Source organism: Moschus berezovskii, chromosome 6, assembly GCF_049115385.1.
Source record: "Moschus berezovskii isolate FMDL1 chromosome 6, NW_MosBer_1.0, whole genome shotgun sequence".
Classification (NCBI taxonomy): Eukaryota; Metazoa; Chordata; class Mammalia; order Artiodactyla; family Moschidae; genus Moschus; species Moschus berezovskii.
In genome coordinates this window covers 13,551,451-13,573,120 of record NC_142465.1, presented here as the reverse complement: position 1 = coordinate 13,573,120, position 21,670 = coordinate 13,551,451, and the positions used below count along the sequence as shown (strand labels likewise).

At 38.1% G+C, this 21,670-nt stretch overlaps 1 protein-coding gene across 3 annotated transcripts in view; it reads right to left on the bottom strand.

The window, feature by feature from the left end:
- OTOGL (otogelin like) overlaps window positions 1-21,670 on the bottom strand; it is a 181,243-nt gene that overhangs the window by 91,265 nt on the left and 68,308 nt on the right. For all 3 annotated transcript variants that reach the window (XM_088836670.1, XM_055395155.2, XM_088836668.1), the window contains exons 24-25: window positions 11,580-11,687; window positions 10,697-10,835 (exon numbers count right to left, since the gene is read on the bottom strand). In XM_088836670.1, the coding sequence (XP_088692796.1) occupies window positions 10,697-10,835; window positions 11,580-11,687 (247 nt within the window). The remainder of the gene's footprint in view (window positions 1-10,696; window positions 10,836-11,579; window positions 11,688-21,670) is intronic.

Genomic DNA, 21,670 nt, shown 5'->3' with positions numbered 1-21,670 from the left:
AGAAGACAGGTTTATAATGAATGCTGTTGACAGAGTAATTAATGTGTCCCTTTGTGACCCAGCTTTCCTTACTTCATAGGAACTGAGAACTTTTTCTTCTTCTTAACAATTCTTTTCTAAAGTATTGCCTAAATTTTGAAAAGGAGAATAATAAGGGTCATTAAGATGATTATGGCATTGTATTACTCAAAAAAAAAAAAACAACGCCATACTTTCCTGCCTTTATGAATGATTTTCAAAGAAGAAATACACGTATAATCCAGGGTTTGGTTGTGCTCTTCCTCTGGTCCTGTTATTCAGTCAGTCAGTCGTGTCTGACTCTTCGTGACCCCATGGGCTGCAGCACACCAGGCTTCCCTATCTTTCACTACCTTCCAGAGTTCACTCAAACTCATGTCCATTGAATCAGTGACTCCATCCAACCGTCTCATCCTCTGTTGTCCTCTTCTCCTCCTGCCTTCAATCTTTCCCAGCATCAGGGTCTTTTCAAATGAGTCAGTTCTTTGCATCAGGTGGCCAAAGTATTAGAGTTTCAGCTTCAGCATCAGTCCTTCCAATGAATATTCAGGACTGATCTCCTGTAGGATGGACTGGTTGGATCTCCTTGCAGTCCAAGGAACTCTCAAGAGTCTTCTCCATCACCACAGTTTGAAAGTAACAATTCTTTGGCACTCAGCCTTCTTTATGGTCTCACATCCATACATGACTGCTGGAAAAACCAAGCTTTGACTATGATGACCTTTGTCAGCAAGAGTTATCAGATTAAGGGATCTGAAAAGCTGGCTGCAAGGATTTCTATTACCATTACATTTCTATTACTATTAAAGTGCCTCGGTATTAGCTCTAGTCTGTATATTAACTCAGAAATGCCAAGAAGTAGTCTATATTGTATGGTCTGCCTGGTAATATCATGTTATGCTGACAGTAACTTGAAACAATATTGATTCCTATGAGCCATGCTTCTCCAATTTCCATTTCGAATATATTTCAAGCTAATATTAGGTTTGAAGATAATACTACAGAGTTGCTAAGCAACACAGTAAGAAATGATTACAAAACTAGAGTAAAAAGGTCAAGAGCCATGTGCCATATGGATTCCTCAAAATTTCTGTGCTTAGGTACTGAAAACATTGATAGAGAATATTCTCCCAAGTGATTCTGAACTATAAAACATCAGTACCTTTCAAGGTAATATATTATTTTACTTGACATGTCAGTTTAAGACTTGTCATAGTCCCAGACCCTTTGAAGGGTAACTATACCACAGAAAGTCATTGCTGATACAGCAGCCTCTGGCAGCCACAGTTTATGTTCCACAGCTGAATGGCCTCAAAGCAGCACTTTCTTTGATGGGCCAAGAGACTGTATTGCTCACACACACACACACACACACACAAAGACAACTCTAGCCAATTAGATTATCTCTCACATTTGAACCAAAAGGAAGAGACAGTAAGCAAAAGATCATATGCTTACTTTTTAAAAGAAATGCTTACATTTCAACTCTACAATGTGTTCTGGTCTTCAATTTGTTCTTTACTTTTATCATTTTCTTTTTCACTTACTTATAGGCCCTGAATATACATTTAAAATTTTACTAGTTAATTTCATCATCTCTTTCATAACCTCTGGAAGGCAGAAAATATTTTTATTTTATGGGGGATAAATTTTATTCACAGTGAAATTTTCATATACTGTTTACATGCTACTTCTTTCCCTCTCTCTCTCTTTTGAAGTGCCACACTGTTTTACAATTACTGTGCCATTAATTTTCATCTTACTCTTATTTGACAGAGAAAGCTCCATCTATATCTTTATATTTGCTTAAATAGAGTGTAATGATTTCCTTTGACTTCTTTTCCTCTCTGTTTTAATTTCCCTAGATAGATGGATGGATGATGAATAGATAAATACACACACATACACAAACACATACAGGTCTACCCTTCAAGATATTATCAGATTACAGACAACTAAGAATCTTATGATGGCTACTCCATTTCTTCTAAGGGATTCCTGCTCACAGTAGTAAATATAATGGTCATCTGAGTTAAATTCACCCATTCCAGTCCATTTTAGTTCACTGATTCCTAGAATGTCTATGTTCACTCTTGCCATCTCCTGTTTGACCACTTCCAATTTGCCTTGATTCATGGACCTAACATTCCAGGTTCTTATGCAATATTGCTCTTTACAGCACCAGACCTTGCTTCTATCACCAGTCACATCGACAACTGGGTATTGGTTTTGCTTTTGCTCCATCCCTTCATTCCTTCTAGAGTTATTTCTCCACTGATCTCCAGTAGCATACCGGGCACCTACCGACCTGGGGAATTCCTCATTCAGTAGCCTATCATTTTGCCCTTTGTTACTGTTCATGGGGTTCTCAAGGCAAGTATACTGAAGTGGTTTGCCATTCCCTTCTCCAGTGGACCACATTTGGCTGTGGTCCATGGTCAACAAAAAAGTCCGAAATGCAATAAGAAGTTAAGTCGCTCAGTCGTGTCCGACCCTTTGCGACCCCATGGAATGTAGCCTACCAGGCTTCTCTGTCCATGGGATTCTCCAGGCAAGAATACTGGAGTGGGTTACCATTTCCCTCTCCAGGGGATCTTCCCAGCCCAGGGATCAAACCCGGGTCTCCCACATTGAAGGCAGACGCTTTAACCTCTGAGCCACCAGGGAAGCAGTACTTGGATGCAATCTAAAAAATGACAGAATTATTTCTGTTCGTTTCCAAGGCAAACCATTCAATATTACAGTAATCCAGGCCTAAGCCCCAACCAGTAATGCTTAAGAAGCCGAAGTTAATCGGTTCTATGAAGACCTACAAGACCTTTTAGAACTAACACCCAAAAAAGATGCCCTTTTCATTATAGGGGACTGGAATGCAAAAGTAGGAAGTCAAGAAACAGGCAAATTTAGCCTTGGAGCACGGAATGAAGCAGGGCAAAGGCTAATAGAGTTTTGTCAAGAGAACGCACTGGTCATAGCAAACACCCTCTTCCAACAACACAAGAGAAGACTCTACACATGGACATCACCAGATGGTCAACACTGAAATCAGATTGATTATATTCTTTGCAGCCAAAGATGGAGAAGCTGTATACAGTTAGCAAAAACAAGACCAGGAGCTGACTGTGGCTCAGATCATGAACTCCTTATTGCCAAATTCAGACTGAAATTGAAGAAAGTAGGGAAAACTATTAGACCATTCAGATATAACCTAAATCAAATCCCTTATGATTATATAGTGGAAGTGAGAAATAGATTTAAGGGACTAGATCTGATTGATAGAGTGCCTGATGAACTCTGGACGGAAGTTCTTGACATTGTATAAGAGACAGGGACCAAGACCATCCCCATGGAAAAGAAATGCAAAAGAGCAAAATGGCTGTCTGAGGAGGCCTTACAAATAGCTGTGAAAAGAAGAGAAGCGAAAAGCAAAGGAGAAAAGGAAAGATATAAGCATCTGAATGCAGAGTTCCAAAGAATAGCAAGGAGAGATAAGAAAGACTTCCTCAGTGATCAATGCAAGGAAATAGAAAAAAACAACAGAATAGGAAAAACAAGAGATCTCTTCAAGAAAATTAGAGATTCCAAGGGAACATTTCATGCAAAGATGGGCTCGATAAAGGACAGAAATGGTATGGACCTAACAGAAGCAGAAGATATTAAGAAGAGGTGGCAAGAATACACAGAAGAACTGTACAAAAAAGATCTTCACGACCAAGATAGTCACGATAACGTGATCACTGACCTAGAGCCAGACATCTTGGAATATGAAGTCAAGTGGGCCTTAGAAAGCATCACTACGAACAAAGCTAATGGAGGTGATGGAATTCCAGTTGAGCTATTTCAAATCTTGAAAGATGATGCTGTCAAAGTGCTGCACTCAATATCCCAGCAAATTTGGAAAACTCAGCAGTGGCCACAGGACTGGAAAAGGTCAGTCTGCATTCCAATCCCAAAGAAAGGCAATGCCAAAGAATGCTCAAACTACCGCACAATTGCACTCATCTCACACGCTAGTAAAGTCATACTCAAAATTCTCCAAGCCAGGCTTCAGCAATATGTGAACCGTGAACTCCCAGATGTTCAAGCAGGTTTTAGAAAAGGCAGAGGCACCAGAGATCAAATTGCCAACATCCGCTGGATCATGGAGAAAGCAAGAGAGTTCCAGAAAAATATCTATTTCTGCTTCATTGACTATGCCAAAGCCTTTGACTGTGTGGATCACAATAAACTGTGGAAAATTCTGAAACAGATGGAAATACCAGACCACCTGACCTGCCTCTTGAGAAACCTGTATGCAGGTCAGGAAGCAACAGTCAGAACTGGACATGGAACAACAGACTGGTTCCAAATAGGAAAAGGAGTACATCAAGGCTGTATATTGTCACCTTGCTTATTTAACTTATATGCAGAGTACAAAATGAGGAACACTGGGCTGGAAGAAGCACAAGCTGTAATCAAGATTGCTGGAAGAAATATCAATAACCTCAGATATGCAGATGACACCACCCTTATGGCAGAAAGTGAAGAGGAACTCAAAAGCCTCTTGATGAAAGTGAAAGAGGAGAGTGAAAAGGTTGGCTTGAAGCTCAACATTCAGAAAACAAAGATCATGGCATCTGGTCCCATCACTTCATGAGAAATAGATGAAAAAACAGTGGAAACAGTGTCAGACTTTATTTTTGAGGGCTCCAAAATCACTGCAGATGCTGATTGCAGCCATGAAATTAAAAGACGGTTACTCCTTGGAAGGAAAGTTATGACCAACCTTGATAGTATATTAAAAAGCAGAGACATTACTTTGCCAACAAAGGTCCGTCTAGTCAAGGCTATGGTGTTTCCCGTGGTCATGTATGGATGTGAGAGTTGGACTGTGAAGAAAGCTGATCGCCGAAGAATTGATGCTTTTGAAATGTGGTGTTGGAGAAGACTCTTGAGAGTCCCTTGGACTGCAAGGAGATCCAACCAGTCCATTCTAAAGGAGATCGATCCTGGGTGTTCATTGGAAGGACTGATGCTAAAGCTGAAACTCCAATACTTTGGCCACCTCATGTGACGAGTTGACTCACTGGAAAAGACTCTGATGCTGGGAAAGGTTGGGGGTGGGAGGAGAAGGGGACGACGGAGAATGAGATGGCTGGATGGCATCACCGACTCAATGGACATGAGTCTGAGTGACCTCCGGGAGTTGGTGATGGACAGGAGGCCTGGCGTGCTGTGATTCATGGGATCGCGGAGAGTCGGACACGACTGAGCGACTGAACTGAACTGAACTGAAGAATCTTATAGAGGAGACAGACATGAAAATAGGGAACTTGTGAGACCTAGTGTTTTAAGAAAGAGCCCACCAGAAGAGACCGGGGAAGGGTCAGAGACGAAGACCAGCAGAGGCAGGAGAAATACCTTAGAGAATGCAAAGGAAGGACTACTTCCAAAAAGGAACATAAACATTAAAAAGTTTCTGCTGGATTTTGCAGATGTCATCATTAACTTTTACAGTTGCAATTTTATATTAATCTTGTGATTCGGTGATTTAGGTTCTCTCACTCCAGTCTAAATTTTGAAGGAGGCAAGACTCATATCTATGCTGCACATCCTTTACCTTCATTTTTCAGCATAGGTCCTGACACATAGAAATCACACAGAAAAATACTGATATGAAAAATGATGCAAGGTGTAAACATTTGAGAGCAACATTAGAAGGGTTTTCAGAGACTTAAGGAGAGCACCAAACGTTTGAGGTATGAACTGAACAGAATGTTGAAAAATCAAATCTAGAACAAGTTACAGGAAGAAAACTAGCAGGGACTGGGGCTTGTCATAGATAATGGAAGCAAAACTTGACTCTGAAATCTGGGAGTTGGAATATTAAATTTCTCACTTTTGCTGAGAACATCCAATGTTCTCTTTTCTGAGCTTATAGCACAGGCCAAGTTGCTGTTTGCTTTCTCAACTCTTCTTACTCTTAAAAAAGTCTTACCTCAGGAAATACAATGATGACTTTTTCATAGGTTTGCTTCAATACACATAAAAAATAATGGGCTATATTCCAAGAGCTATTTACAGTATAGTACAATATAACATAAACAGCTTCAAAATGAATAAAATATCAGAGAACTTGAATTTCTAAAGTTTGATAAACATAAACAAAGATGGGCTAAGTATTTGCTTGGAACTAAGTTTCCTAAAACTCCACAATCCAGAGATTAAAAGACAGGTTTACTATTCCTTTGAATGTTAGAGTCAAGTAACACTATACTTTAAGATAAAGTTGAGTAAGTATTAATTTTTAAAAGTCCAATTGGCAAATAAAAACAAAATTTTTGTGAATTAGATTACTATATCCTTCACAGGGCCCAAAAAAGTAAATAATAAGTTTTACTAAATAAAAATGCTTTACAAATGACAAAGATAAAGCCTAGAATTTGTAATCAAGACAGGGAGGAAAGAGAACTGCTTGAGAAAGAAGGAGGAAATAAATATGCTATCCACAGAATTGAATCCTGCCTCTGAAAAAGCAGCAAGTCAAGGAACGGTGCTGGCAGTCATTCTATCCTTTTCAAAGAAAATGCTGATTCTCAAAAAAAAAAAAAAAAAAAGGACATTGCCATGAAAAAGAGAAGCAGATGGAATAAGAAAGAAAAAAAAATATATATATATATTGCAGTGGAAAATATCCAAGCATTGAAAAATTTACTATCTGACATGATAATACTTCAAAGCCCTTGACTATTAGGTTGCATTTGTTAATCACTAATTGGTCTTTGGTATGAAATAATTATCTACTCCATGGTCAAATAAAATATTTCTTGCCTTGTCAAGTATATGTTGGTCAAACTACCCCATCCATTCTGGGGTCCTGGTTCTGGTTTATTTATTTCAATAAATATGCTCATTACAATACAATCAATAATTCACTAATATAATTCTAATTAATTACTAACATAAGTTTTCTTTATTTTCAAAGATTATTTTTTGAAGCACGTTTTCTTTTTTTAAAGAACATTATTAAATAAAAAAGAATAATTATGCTTTGGAAAAGAAAAAACATATACAATTCTAAAACTTAAGACTTTAGATTTTTCATAGTCTTTATACTTACTTCTTGCCACATGAACCCTAATGATAGATCTTAACCCAGATATTTAACATTTTATCCAAATGTTGGATTAATACTTCCTGCAACATGTCTTCTCATTTAGAGGTAGGCATATCTCATTAAAATCGAGACTGTATATGATGTATGTATTTTTACAGAATAATATAGCAGCAAATTAAAGTGATGAGAGGAAATGAGGTTTACAAAGCCTGAAAACCAAACTTTAATGGCTCTCGCCTGCCAAATAAAGCAGCATATATTCAGTATCAATAAAAATGACTGTTATCATCATTCAGCATCAGACATAAGAAGATAATTTCATTTTGTCAGGAATCAGAGTTGAGACAAATATTCTACTTTCTGCACAATCACTTTTCTGTGTACTTGAAACTAACATAATATTGCAAATTAATTATACTTCAACTAAGAAAAATCATTATTTGAAAATACAATTGAAAATACAATGATTTCTCTACTGCAAAGACAGATGAGGAATTAAGGAAGAGTCAGGCAGGTCAAATAAGTAGTATTTAAGAGTTTGCTAAATGCCCAGCATTTTGCAAAACGACAGAGGGGAAGGAAAAAAAAATAGAGTATGATCCCTGTTTTCAAAACTTCAGAATTTTCTTGGAAAAATCTATTCTAATATATAGAGAAGGAACTTCTTTGCTAACACAGTTTACATTTAATAGGCCCTGCAAATTCTGTATTAAATGAATGAAATGATAATGTATGAGCAAAGACCACACATTGGAAAATGTTTACAAAGACGGTAATACATGGACAAGTTTAAAATGCTTTTAGTAAATACTTCCAAATAATTTTTCCATACACAAAGTGAAAACAAAGTTTGGCAGAATTTTTGCTTTGCTACTTAAAATGAAACCACAAAAAGCATCATTAATTAACCTTAATGATATATTCAGTGTTTGATACAGTATTGTCAATGATTGATAGTCATATTTGATACAGTATTGTCAATGATACTTTGTTTTTTCTAGATATGACAAAGTTTACTATTCAGAAGAAGAGGAGAATTTCAAAAATAGTTAAAATTGGTGTTTTAAAGAAGGAAATGCTTTACATTCTTCCTATTCAAAGAGTGGACAATGGACATGAAACATCAGAGTAGTTTATTTAAAATTGCAGACTCTAAGATACTGCTCCAAACACACAAAATCAGAACCTAGATTTTAACAAGCTTTCCAAGTTGTATGCATACATATTAAAGTTTAAGAACACTGCTCTATATACTTCATGTTGAAGGCATGTGTATGCATTTATAACAAATATAAGATTACTAATTAAGTGTAACTTTTTTAATTCTACCCTCTAAAAAGTGGTTAAAAACAGAGCAAGTAATTTTTTAGCTCTTATAATACAACCATAATTGTGCTAGCCCTAGTGAGGAACCCAAAAGAAATATAACACAGAACTCTGACATAAAATGATACATGATCTAACTGAGCACATATAAAATAGTCAGAATGTAATGGGTTGCTTACTTTTGACATGAGGACTATCAAATATTATAGGATGTGTAAGAACAGAACAGAAAATATGAATTAGAAAAGTCACTTTGAGGGAGTAGAGGCAATCAGGTAAAGAAAAGTACCCTGAGAAAAACCCTTGAAGGATTATCCTGAGAAGTTCGATTTTATGGAAGCTGGTAAATGGGAGTCAGTTGCTATTCTTAAAAAGCAATGACATGATAGCAATGTGAGTCTTAGAAAGGTTAACAGAACAAAAATATGTATTATTATAGGGATGAACTTGAGTCAGAAGACAGCCTAGAAGTTGCAGGTCAGAGCTGTCCATGTCAATTTCGAACTCATCAGCTTGTAGGTGAGGTTAAGATTACAGAGGTGGATGAGCTTAAGCGTTAGGAGAAAAGGAGAGAGGCCCAAGCACAGACATCCGGTTCAGTAAACGCTCAGTGGACAAGTGTTCCCAGCACGGTGCTCAGCACTGCTAAAACAATGCTGACTAGGGTTTGGTCCTTGCCCTGAAGGGGCCAACCAGTCGTCTATGGTCTGGGACTTATGCAAAAAGAAAAAGTAACAAAGAGACAAAGGAGAAACCAGAAAAACAGTGAAGGACTACAACAGCATAACAGCCAGAAGTGCAAAGGAGGAGGGTTCTTAAGAAATATCAGAGACACCTAAATATCAAGGGAAGCAAGGATTAGGTATAAAATCAGTCTGAAACATTTTGAGAAAAAAAAAAGTATCAGTTTATGCATTCAAATCTCTAAATTGCTTTTTACTTTTCCAGGCTTCTCAATTTACAACCTAAACTTCAAGAGGTAAGAAAATCCTCATGTAAAATTATTTGCTAAATAATACTTGTATGAAGAAGACAAATACTCATAGAATGGATATGTATCACTGTGCCTTTCCTGTGCTCCAAGATGTATCAAAACTACACACACACACACACACACACACACCCCCTACAGGCAACTTGTCATCTTCTATAATTATCTAACTGCCAAATCCATTCCCACGGATTTATTCTTTAAGAAACTTAAAATTGTTTATAAAAGAGGCTAAAAATAGCACTGAAAGGGAAACTCAATGGTTTCCCTTGAAACATAGCAGGAGCTTTGCTTAAGTTTGGAAGGCTATAGATTTACTGTTTGCTTTTTATTCAAAATAACTAATACAAAATGGGAATGTGCCTACTTTCTTGACATATGCTAATAACATAAAAGCCTTACCCAGAAGAAAACCCACATTCAAGAAAATCACAGGTTACCTTGCTGGATGAAAAAATGTTATTTTGCTTATTCTTGGGCAACTTCTTCCTAAAACTTTTATTTTTCATTTAGAAACATAAATCTGGGACTCAACAATCTCTAAATAAAATTTAGGGATACAGAAATTCCAAATGCATTAAAGATATGAGAAATTTTAAGGATTCTATCAGATATACAAAGCCCAGGGTTTACCAAAGCATATCAACAAAATAACATGTCTAGAAATGAGAATAATGTCATTTTAATTGCTACAACTATAAACAATACACGGTCCAATACGTGATTTAATGCCCTATATTTACATTCACCAAATTAAAGCAATAAAATTAAAAATGCGATATTTACTGAGCAGTTACTAAATAGTAAGTACTATATGCAAGTTTTACATATATTTATTTCATTCAATCCTGAGAACTGCCCCTGGGAGATAGGGACAATTATTATCCTCGTTTTACAAATGAGAAGTCAGAGGCACAGAAAGGTTATGAAATTGGGTCATCACTTACAAATAATCAAACTTTGCAATTAGTTAAGGAAATTAATTTAAAATTGCCTACTCGCTTTTCACATTGTCTCTACACAACTGTAACGAAAGCAAGTGATGGTGACACCGGCTTCCCAGGCGGTTCAGCGGTGAAAGAAACTGCCTGCAATGCGGGAGACCCGGGTTCAATCCCTGGGTCGGGGAGATCCCCTGGAGAAGGAAACGGCAACCTACTCCAGTATTCTTGCCTGGAAAATCCCATGGACAGAGGAGCCTGGCAGGCTATAGGCCAGGGAGTCGGACATGACTTAGCAACAAAACAATAACAACTGTGACATACCTTCATCAGAAATACCTGGCAATCACTGATATAATCATATTCCAGTCCATCAAAAGAATGATAATGCCGGTCCCCATATATTGTGCATACTGCTGGGCATGGATAATATGTGCAATTGAACATTCCTCGTCGACAAACACTATTAGAAAATAATATCAACATTGTTACCTTCCTAAAAAATGTGGCTCTAATTAGTATTTTTCAGGGAGCATAAGCATTGGAAGGGTTGTATTCAAGGGTATTCACTGAGTCAATAGCTCTTATAAGTACGGCCAATTCTTTCTGATAACATTTTATTACAGTGATAGATAAGGCATATATTTACCACTCTGTCTTAAGACATCACAAGCAAGCCTAGAAATAGTGCCTGGGTCACTTTGAAAACAGGTGATGGAATGAAAAACTAAACACACACCTGCCGGTCGCCAAAAGACTACAATGCCATCTCCTCTACTTGAGTCCATTGCAATATATTTTGTTGTTGTTCAGTCACAGACAGGACTCATTCACAAGCTTGAATTTTTATCCACATTTTAAGGAAACTGTATTTTAATGTTATTTTATGGTATTCTTTTGGATTATTTCCAAACAGAACATTTTCCATCAAAGATGACCTTCTCTTTGGAACATTTATTATTTATAAATTTGAGATATGTTTTTCCTATTATATTTTCAAATTGTCATAGTTCATTTTTTACTTCTTGGTCGAACAAATAGTTGTAAAAATAATGATCCCCCTGTAGGTAGTAACTTCCCATCAACTCCTGAAGGCCTTTAAAATCTTATTTACTCAAATTTGGTCTGCTTTCTAATGAAATTCGTCACATGAAGTAAATACAACACGACTGAAACTAGAAGTTGTGAAATAAACAGATCTCATTACCAGGTATAGCATGGTGTAGCAATCACTTCTCCTGAGAGGTACTCCCAATCTTTCCAAATACAGGGACAGCTTTCAGGAATGTAACACTTTCCTTTGTGCTCTGCCATCCTTTCAAGTGAAGAAGCAAATGCTATTTAATATCAACTACTAATTTCAATTTTTAAAAAAATCAGCAATCTTGTCATATTCAAAATCATCTATATTGTTTAAAACAGTTGTAAGCATGTTCTATCTAACCTATGGAAGAGTCAAATCCAGTCTTTCTCCCCTATTTTACCACACAATATCTTTCACATCACAGAAATAAAGGCCAGGCAAAGGCCTGGATGCAATATTTTAAACTTTTCGCCATCACTTAGTACAATAAGACAGAGACAGGAGCCTGAATTTCTGCGTAACATGAGATATTCTGAAAAGACAATTAAAGAGTGAAGAAAGCTGATCACCGAAGAATTGATGCTTTTGAACTGTGGTGCTGGAGAAGACTCTTGGAGTCCCTTGGACTGCAAGGAGATCCAACCAGTCCATTCTAGAGGAAATCAGTCCTGGGTGTTCACTGGAAGGACTGATGCTAAAACTGAAACTCCAATACTTTGGCCACCTCATGTGACGAGTTGACTCAGTGGAGAAGACTCTGATGCTGGGAGGGATTGGGGGCGGGAGGAAACGGGGACGACAGAGAATGAGATGGCTGGATGGCATCACCAACTCGATGGACATGAGTCTGAGTGAACTCCGGGAGTTGGTGATGGACAGGGAGGCCTGGCGTGCTGTGATTCATGGGGTCGCGAAGAGTCAGACACGACTGAGCGACTGAACTGAACTGAACTGAAGGCTACCTTTCTTCAACATTTGCTTCAAATATTAACACAGAAGTCAGGAATCCTGACTTCTTGCCTCTGCTCTCAAATATAAATAATCACATATGTTCCCCTAGTTCTCTGCTTCCTCACTCATAGTTCATCTAACACAGTGAGTCTTTATTCAATGTGTATGTTGTCCACTTGACTTTAAGTTTCACTCCAAATGACCATGACTATCCTGTTATTGGTTGTGTTCCAATGTCTAATGCAAAGCAGACACTCAATTGTTGAGTAAAGGTGAAAAAGTGAAACTATCTATATGAATGATGCATCATCTCATTCAGTTTGCTTTCTTTCAGACCACAGTGCCCTAGAGCTCATAATTTCTCCCCTTAACCTTCCCAAACTTTCAGTCACTTTCCCTGAGCACAGCATCTTCTGCCTAGAAAACTAAAAGGTTTTTCCTCATCACTAAAGATCCAATTTAGTGCAATCTTTGTAGTGCATTCTTTTCTGTACCACACTCCCTATATGTAGCCATCTATACAAACCTCTATTGCAGGGTTCATCCAACAAACTGCAATTCACTAAATGTCTTACAGAGAAAACAAGAACAACAACTAGTATTTTGGAGTGTTAACCATGGCCCAGCCACTGTTCCACTCACTTTGCATGTATCATTGACTCATCTAACCCTCGTGATTCCATAAGGTAGATTCTATTGTTTTCTTACACATGTGTGTTCTAGTACTGTCTTCCCTATGTCTTAACAAAATGTCCCACACATTAGGTGGTTTGTGAACACTGGATGTTGAACTGTTTAGATAAGGGATGCCTCACTGAACTGCACCACAATTTTTTTTTAATTCTCATTTCTTTTATTTCTTAAAGTATCATTCACTTCAGTTGTTAACTGAAGTATAGCTGATTTAATGGCCATCTGGTGATGTCCATGTGTAGAGTCACCGCTTGTGTTGTTGGACGAGGGTGTTTGCTATGGCCAGTGTGTTCTCCTGGCAAATCTCTGTTAGCCTTTGATTTGTAATATTATATTAGCTTCTGGTGTACAGCATGGTGATTCAGTATTTTTATAGATTATACTACATTAAATGTGATAAGTAAAATTTTCATACAACCAACCAAAGTAGTGGTTTTAAATGGTTATGCTGATGACTGATGAGTTTTTCATAACTAATCAAAACTGGAAGAAGGAAGAAGACAGCTGCAAATCACTATGAACCGTCCGCTTTAAGCAGGTCTGGGAAGCAGGGTTAGTCATAAAATAAACATTTGCTGAGCACCTACCATGTGACTGGTGTGCTGCATATACTCAACCATCTATGAAGTAGATAGTACATTTGTTTTAAAAAAACAAAGTTGAGACTCCACATGGTTAAGATGTACCCTGAGGTACTTCAACTAATAAGAAAGAGGGTCAGCATTTTAACCCAGTTCTGTACGTCTCTTTCTACCATATTACTTTACATTTATTTAATCCACAGTGATTTCTAAACTAAGGTATGATTTCTAAACGAAGGTTCATTTGTACTTGAAAAACTGCTGGGACTATAAGAAGCCCCACAAAAACAAGTGATACCAGGCTTATGGTCCTAAAATAAGCCCCCCAAGTCACATGGAAGTCAATCCAAATCATAGTACCATAAGCAACTTTATAATAGAAAGTTCTATGTTACAAAATTATTTCTAAACAGTCAGAAGACTCTTAGTCAATTCAAACTTTATTTCAATAAAACAAGAGAAAGTGGAAAAAAATTACTTTAAGTTTTTATAATAAAATTTGATCAGTAAATTAATTAATCATTGTTGAAATAAAAGTCAAAGAGGACAGAAAATAGATATTTTCTAAAATAATAGCATCAACCACAAGCATATGAAACAAAATTAGGATGTAGTTTAATCAGCCATGCATCCCTGAGTCATGATCAAGTCAAATAAATCAAGTAATGTAAGGTTCAATTAGTTTACTATAACAAAGGTTTTATTTCCTTTGTCCTTTTTACTAAAATGCCTTCCTTGCTCATCAGTTCTACGGTCTGATTTCTACCTGCCTTTATTTTCCCATGCAAGGCTTTGTGCTTTCACACTCCTTCTGTGTCCTTTCTTTAATAAAGAGATTGATACAGTCCCAAGTTACCTGTCTCTTCAACCTATTTGAGATGGGGGCCATTTAGACAAATGTGACTCTCCTGGGAAACAGACCACAAAACCTCTCTCTTCTCTGCTCCTGGCTGATATGAATTGAGCTCAGAAATCACTCTGTGTGAATATGTTCATCGAGGAAGAATGGGTGACCTGTTTGCCTTAGGTGGCTCTCCCTCTGTGCACTGCTCCTATTCATCATCAGAAGGGGGAAGGCCAGAGAGGCCAGATTCCATGAGTGCCTGCAAGGAAGTGAACAGCACCAGACTCTGTATTTACCTTCCATGAGTACTAGGGGTTTCTGCCACAAAGGAAATTTACAAAGGTAAATTATGCTGCCATGAAAGAAAAGTGAAAGAAAGTGAGTTGCTCAGTCGTGTCCGACTCTTTGAGATCCCATGGACTATACAGTATAGCCTTTTCCTTCTCCAGGGGATCTTCCCAACCCAGGGATTGAACCCAAGTCTCCTGTATTACAGGCGGATTCTTTACCAGCTGAGCCACAAGAGAAGCCAGCCATAAAAGAGTCACCCATATTTATTGAGTATACACATATGTGCACAAATACACACACGCACGCCACATTTCACAATGCTTAATTGGGTCTTTAAAGGAACTTGCAGAAAAAGCATTCAGCTAATATCGACAGGACTGGGATCTGAAATAGGTGTGTCTGAAGCCAGAGCTCCCACTGTTACCCACTGCCCTAAATAACCTCAACACACCACTTTATGTAACATCCATTGATAAGGAAACTGGTATTGATAACATAGCTTAACATCAACAACAGTAATAGCCAACAGAATATACAAAAGAGGGGCAGTCCCAAGATGGCAGAGGAATAGGATGGGGGGACCACTTTCTCCCCCACAAATTCACCAAAAGATCATTTGAATGCTAAGCAACTTCCACAAAACAACTTCTGAACGCTGGTGGAGGACACCAGGCACCCAGAAAGGCAGCCTATTCTCTTCAAAAGGAGGTAGGACAAAATATAAAAGACAAAAAGAGAGACGAAAGAGAGGGATGGAGACCCATTCTGGGGAGGGAGTCGTGAAGGAGGACAAGTGTACAAATAGCAGGAAAACCCTCTCACCACAGGTCTGTGGGGAGTTTTGGAATCTCAGAGGGCAACATAGCTGGGAGGGTGGCAGGGGGAGAGAGGGGGTGTGGAAAAAACACAAAACCCAGAGAATACACGCCTACCCAGAGAACTCCCAGCAGAGAAGTAGCCCAGACGCTCTCATCCACCACCCATGAGCGGGGACTGGACAGGGAGGCGCGGGCTGCATCATCGATGCTTAAGGTAAGGACCCGGCCTGAATGCCCTGAGGACAATCTGAAGGAGCTAACGTGAGACAGCAACACAAACTGTGGGACAGCCAGAGAAAGAAAAGAAAAGAGAACTTTCCAGTGAAAGGCTCTACACTAACACATAGCCTGGCTGGCTCACAGAACAAAGGATTCAGCGAATACCAAAGGAGAGTTAGCAGGCCTCTCTCCCCAACACCCTCTGCCAGAGGTGGAGAGGCAGGCATGCAACAGCCAGAGCCAGAAGGCAAGGGACAATCTCGGCCTCAGAGATGGCACCCTCACCAAACTGTGACCATGCTCCCAGTTGCTAACCAAGTCTTCCTGGGATCCTGGACAGTTGACATCTGCCAGGAGGGTTGAAGCCTGAGATCAGCTCCCCAAAGGAGACACACGATATACCTGAGACAGTGCTCTCACAGCGCACCCGGGAAACCGAGTGGCCAGGACTGGCGAGGTGATTAAGACGCACAGATCACCTTGGACAGTGTGCTCGCAAAGCATCTGGTGAGCTGCTCAAACCTGGGAAAGGCACAAAACGCACACCCAGCCAAGTCTGTGCCCTTGTGGAGTACCTGAGAACCTGAACCTGAGCAGCTTAGACCTGGAAAGTGCAGGAAATGCTGGGTCTGCTTTGGACAGCACCCCTGCAGAGCAACCTGGAGCCTGAGCAGTGTAGAGTCAGAAAGCACATGCTGCTGTGAGCTGGAGCAAACCCAGTGTGGTCCATAAACTGCAAGCACTCCCCACACACGCAAGTGATATTTGTTTGCAGTGTTCCTCCCTCCCCACAACACAACTGAACAAGTGAGCCTAAATAAGTGACAACCTTCACCCCTTGTGTCAGGGTGGAAATTAGACACTGAAGAGACCAGCAAACAGAGGAAGCCAAAATAAACAAAGAAGAGGGAACCACTCTGGAAGTGACAGGTGTAACAGATTACAACCCTGCAGTTAACATTGACTAAGCTTTGGAGGGGGCTTATAGACCTTGAGAAGTACAAGCTGGAAAAAGGAACTATCTGAAACTGAACTGACCCCACACTGACCACGACAGCTCCAGAGAAATTCCTAGACATATTTTTACTATTATCATTTTTTTATTTGTAAATTTAAAAAAAATTTTAAGTTCTTTATTACTCATTTAATTTTCATTTTTATAACCTATTATTACCTTGCCAAAAGAGGCCCTATTTTTAAAGCAAATTTTATATATATATATATTTATAATTTTTGTGATTGATTTTGTTTTGTATTTTTAATATTATATTTTTGAGAGTCTAACCTCTAGATTTTTAATCTTTGCCTTGTGTTATTTGGTATTAATTTGGTACCTTTAAGAATCTAATCTTCAGTATCCATTTTCACTTAGGGGTGTGATTACTGGCTTGATTGCTCTCTCCCCTTTTGACTTTCCCCCAGGTCACCTCTATCTCCTCCCTCCCACTTCTCTTCTCTACTTAACTCTAAATCTCTCTGGATGTTCCCAGCTGTGGAGAACACTTAGGGAACTGACTTCTGGCTAGACTGGTCTCTCTCCTTTTGATGCCCCCTCTTCTCCTCCTTACTACCTTTGTCTCCCGCCTCCCTGTTCTCTTCTCCATGTAACTCTGAGAACTTCTCTGGGTGTCCCTCACTGTGGAGAATTTTTCACCATTAACCTACATGTTTTATCATCAGTCCTGTATACATGGAGAAGTCTTGAAGCTACTGTAAGAATAAGACTGAAAGCCAGAGGCAGGAGGCTTAAGTCCAAAACCTGAGAACACCAGAAAACTCCTGACTCCAAAGAAACATTAACTGACAAAAGCTCATCCAAAAGCCTCCATACGTACACTGAAACCAAGCTCCACCCAAGAACCAACAAGTTCCAGAGCAAGATATAACACACTAATCTTTAGCAATGCAGCAACACAGCCCTAAACATTAAAGTATAGGCTGCCCAAAGTCATGCCAAACCCACAGACACCCCAAAACTCTCTACTAGACATTTCATTGCACTCCAGAGAGAAGAGATCCAACTCTACCCACCAGAACACTGACGCAAGCCTCCCTAACTAGGAAACCTTGACAAGCCACTCATCCAACCCCACCCACAGGAAGCAACCTCAACAATAAACAGGGACCCCAAACTTCCAGCCTACAGAAAGACCACGCCAAACACAGCAATCTAAACAAGATGAAATGGCAGAGAAACATTCAGCAGGTAAAGGAACATGATAAGTGCCCATCCAAATCAAACAAAAGGAGGAGATAGGGAGTCTACCTGAAAAAGAATTCAGAGTATGATAGTAAAAAATGATCCAAAATCTTGAAAACAAAATGGAGTTACAGATAAATAGACTGGAGACAATGATTGAGAAGATGCAAGAAATGTTTAACAAGGACCTAGAAGAAATAAAAAGTCAATAAATAATGAATAATGCAATAACTGAGATCAAAAGCACTCTGGAGGGAACCAACAGTAGAATAACTGAGGCAGAAAATAGGATAAGTGAGGTGGAAGATAGAATGGTGGAAATAAATAAAGCAGAGAGGAAAAAAGAATTAGAAGAAATGAGGACAACTTCAGAGACCTCTGGGACAATGTTAGACATCCCAACATTCAAATTATAGGAGTCCCAAAAGAAGATGAAAAGAAAGGCCATGAGAAAATACTTGAGGAGATAATATTTGAAAACTTCCCTAAAATGGGGAAGGAAATAGCCACACAAGTCCAAGAAACCCAGAGAGTCCCAAACAGGATAAACCCAAGGTGAAACACCCCAAGACACATATTAATCAAATTAATGAAAATCAAACACAAAGAGAAAATATTAAAAGCAGCAAGGGAAAAGCAACAAATAACACACAAGGGGATCCCCATAACGATAACAGCTGATCTTTCAAAAGAAACTCTTCAGGCCAGAGGGAATGCCAGAACATACTTAAAGTGATGAAAGAGAAAAACTTACAGCCCAGATTACTGTACCCAGCAAGGATCTCATTCAAATATAGGAGTACCACAATAAGTAAGGCAAATGCTAACAAGTATGAAAGAGGAAATTAACAGTAACACAGTATAGTGGGAGTCTTTAATACCCCACTCACACCTATGGATAGATCAACTAAACAGAAAATTAGCAAGGAAACACAAACTTTAAATGATACAATGGACCAGTTAGACCTAATTGGTATGTATAGGACATTTCACCCCAAAACAACGAATTTCACCTTTTTCTCAAGCGCACACGGAACCTTCTCCAGGACAGATCACATCCTGGGCCATAAATATAGCCTTGGTAAATTCAAAAAATTTGAAATCATTCCAAGCATCTTTTCTGATCACAATGCAGTAAGTTTATATGTCAACTACAGGGAAAAAAAAAAAACTATTAAAAACACGAACATATGGAGGCTAAACAACATGCTTCTGAATGACCAACAAATCACAGAAGAAATCAAAAAGGAAATAAAAACATGTAGAAACAAATGAAAATGAAAATACAACAACCCAAAACCTATGGGATTCAGTAAAAGCAGTGCTAAGGGGAAGGTCATAGCAATACAAGCTTACCTCAAGAAACAAGAGAAAAATCAAATAAATAACCTAATTTTACACCTAAAGCAACTATGAAAAGAAGAAATGAAGAACCCCAGGGTTAGTAGAAGGAAAGAAATAATAAAAATTAGGGCAGAAACAAATGAAAAGAAACAAAGGAAACTATAGCAAAAATCAACAAAACTAAAAGATGGTTCTTTGAGAAAATAAATAAAATAGACAAACCATTAGCCAGACTCATAAAAAAAAAATGGGGGAGAAGAATCAAATCAACAAAATTGGAAATGAAAATGGAGAAATCACAACAGACAACACAGAAATACAAAAGATCATAAGAGACTGCTATCAACAACTATATGACAATAAAATGTACAACCTGGAAGAAATGGATGAATTCTTAGAAAAGTACAACTTTCCAAAACTGAAACAGGAAGAAACAGAAAATCTTAATAGACCCATCAAAATCACAGAAATCAAAACTGTAATAAAAAATCTTCCAACAAACAAAAGCCCAGGACCAGATGGCTTCACAGCTGAATTCTACAAAAATTTAGAGAAGAGCTAACACATATCCTACTCAAACTCTCCAGAAAATTGCGGAGGAAGGTAAACTCCCAACTCATTCTATGAGGCCACAATCACCCTAATACCAAAACCAAACAAAGATGCCACAAAAAAAGAAAACTACAGGCCAATATTACTGATGAACATAGATGCAAAAATCCTTAACAAAATTCTAGCAAACAGAATCCAACAACATATTAAAAAGATCATGCATCATGACCAAGTGGGTTTTATCCCAGGGATGCAAGGATTCTTCAATATTCACAAATCAATCAATGTGATACACCATATTAACAAATTGAAAGATTAAAAACCATGTGATTATCTCAATAGATGCAGAGAAAGCCTTTTACAAAATTCAACATCCATTTGTGATAAAAAACCCTCCAGAAAGTAGGCATAGAAGGAACAGACCTCAACAGAATAAAAGTCATATATGACAAACAGACAGCAAACATTATCCTCAATGGTGAAAAATTGAAAGCATTTCCCCTAAAGTCAGGAACACGACAAGGGTGCCCACTCTCACCACTACTATTCAACATAGTTTTAGAAGTTTTAGCCACACAAATCAGAGAAGAAAAAGAAATAAAAGGAATCCAGATGGGAAAAGAAGAAGTAAAACTCTGTTTGCAGATGACATTATCCTCTACATAGAAAACCCTAAAGACACCACCAGAAAATTATTAGAGCTAATCAATTAATAGAGTAAAGTTGCAGGATATAAAATCAACACACAGAAATCCCTTGCATTCCTATACACTAACAATGAGAAAACAGGAAGAGAAATTAAGGAAACAATTCCATTCACCATTGCGACAAAAAAAATAAAATACTTAGGAATAAATCTACCTAAAGAAACAGAAGACCTATGTATAGAAAACCATAAAACACTGATGAAAGAAATAAAAGATGACACAAATAGATGGAGAAATATACCATGTTCACGGATAGAAGAAGCAATATAGTGAAAATGAGTATACCACCCAAAGCAATCTATAGATTCAATGCAATCCCTATCAAGCTTCCAATGGTATTTTTCAGAGAACTAGAACAAATAATTTCACAATTTGTGTGGACATACAAAAAAAAAAACCTTGAATAGCCAAAGCAATCTTGAGAAAAAAGAATGGAACTGGAGGAATCAACCTGCCTGACTTCAGACTATATTACAAAGCTACACTCATCAAGACAGTATGGTATTGGCACAAAGACATAAATATAGATCAATGGAACAACATAGAAAGCCCAGAGATAAATCCATGAATCTATGGACACCTTATCTTTGACAAAGGAGGCAAGAGTATACAATGGAGAGAAAACAATCTCTTTAAGAAGTGGGCTGGGAAAACTGGTCAACCACATGTAAAAGAATGAACTAGAACACTTTTTAACACCTTACACAAAAATAAACTCAAAATGGATTAAAGATCTAAACGTAAGACCTTCTCAGAAACTATAAAACTCCTAGAGGAAAGCATAGGCAAAACACTCTCTGACATAAATCACAGCAGGATCTTCTATGACCCACCTCCCACATTAATGGAAATAGAAGCAAAAATAAACAAATAGGACCTGATTAAACTTAAAAGCTTTTGCACAACGAAGGAAACTATAAATGAGGTGAAAAGGATAGCTTTCAGAATGGGAGAAAATAATAGCAAATGAAGCAACTGAAAAAGAATTAATCTCAAAAATATACAAGCAACTCC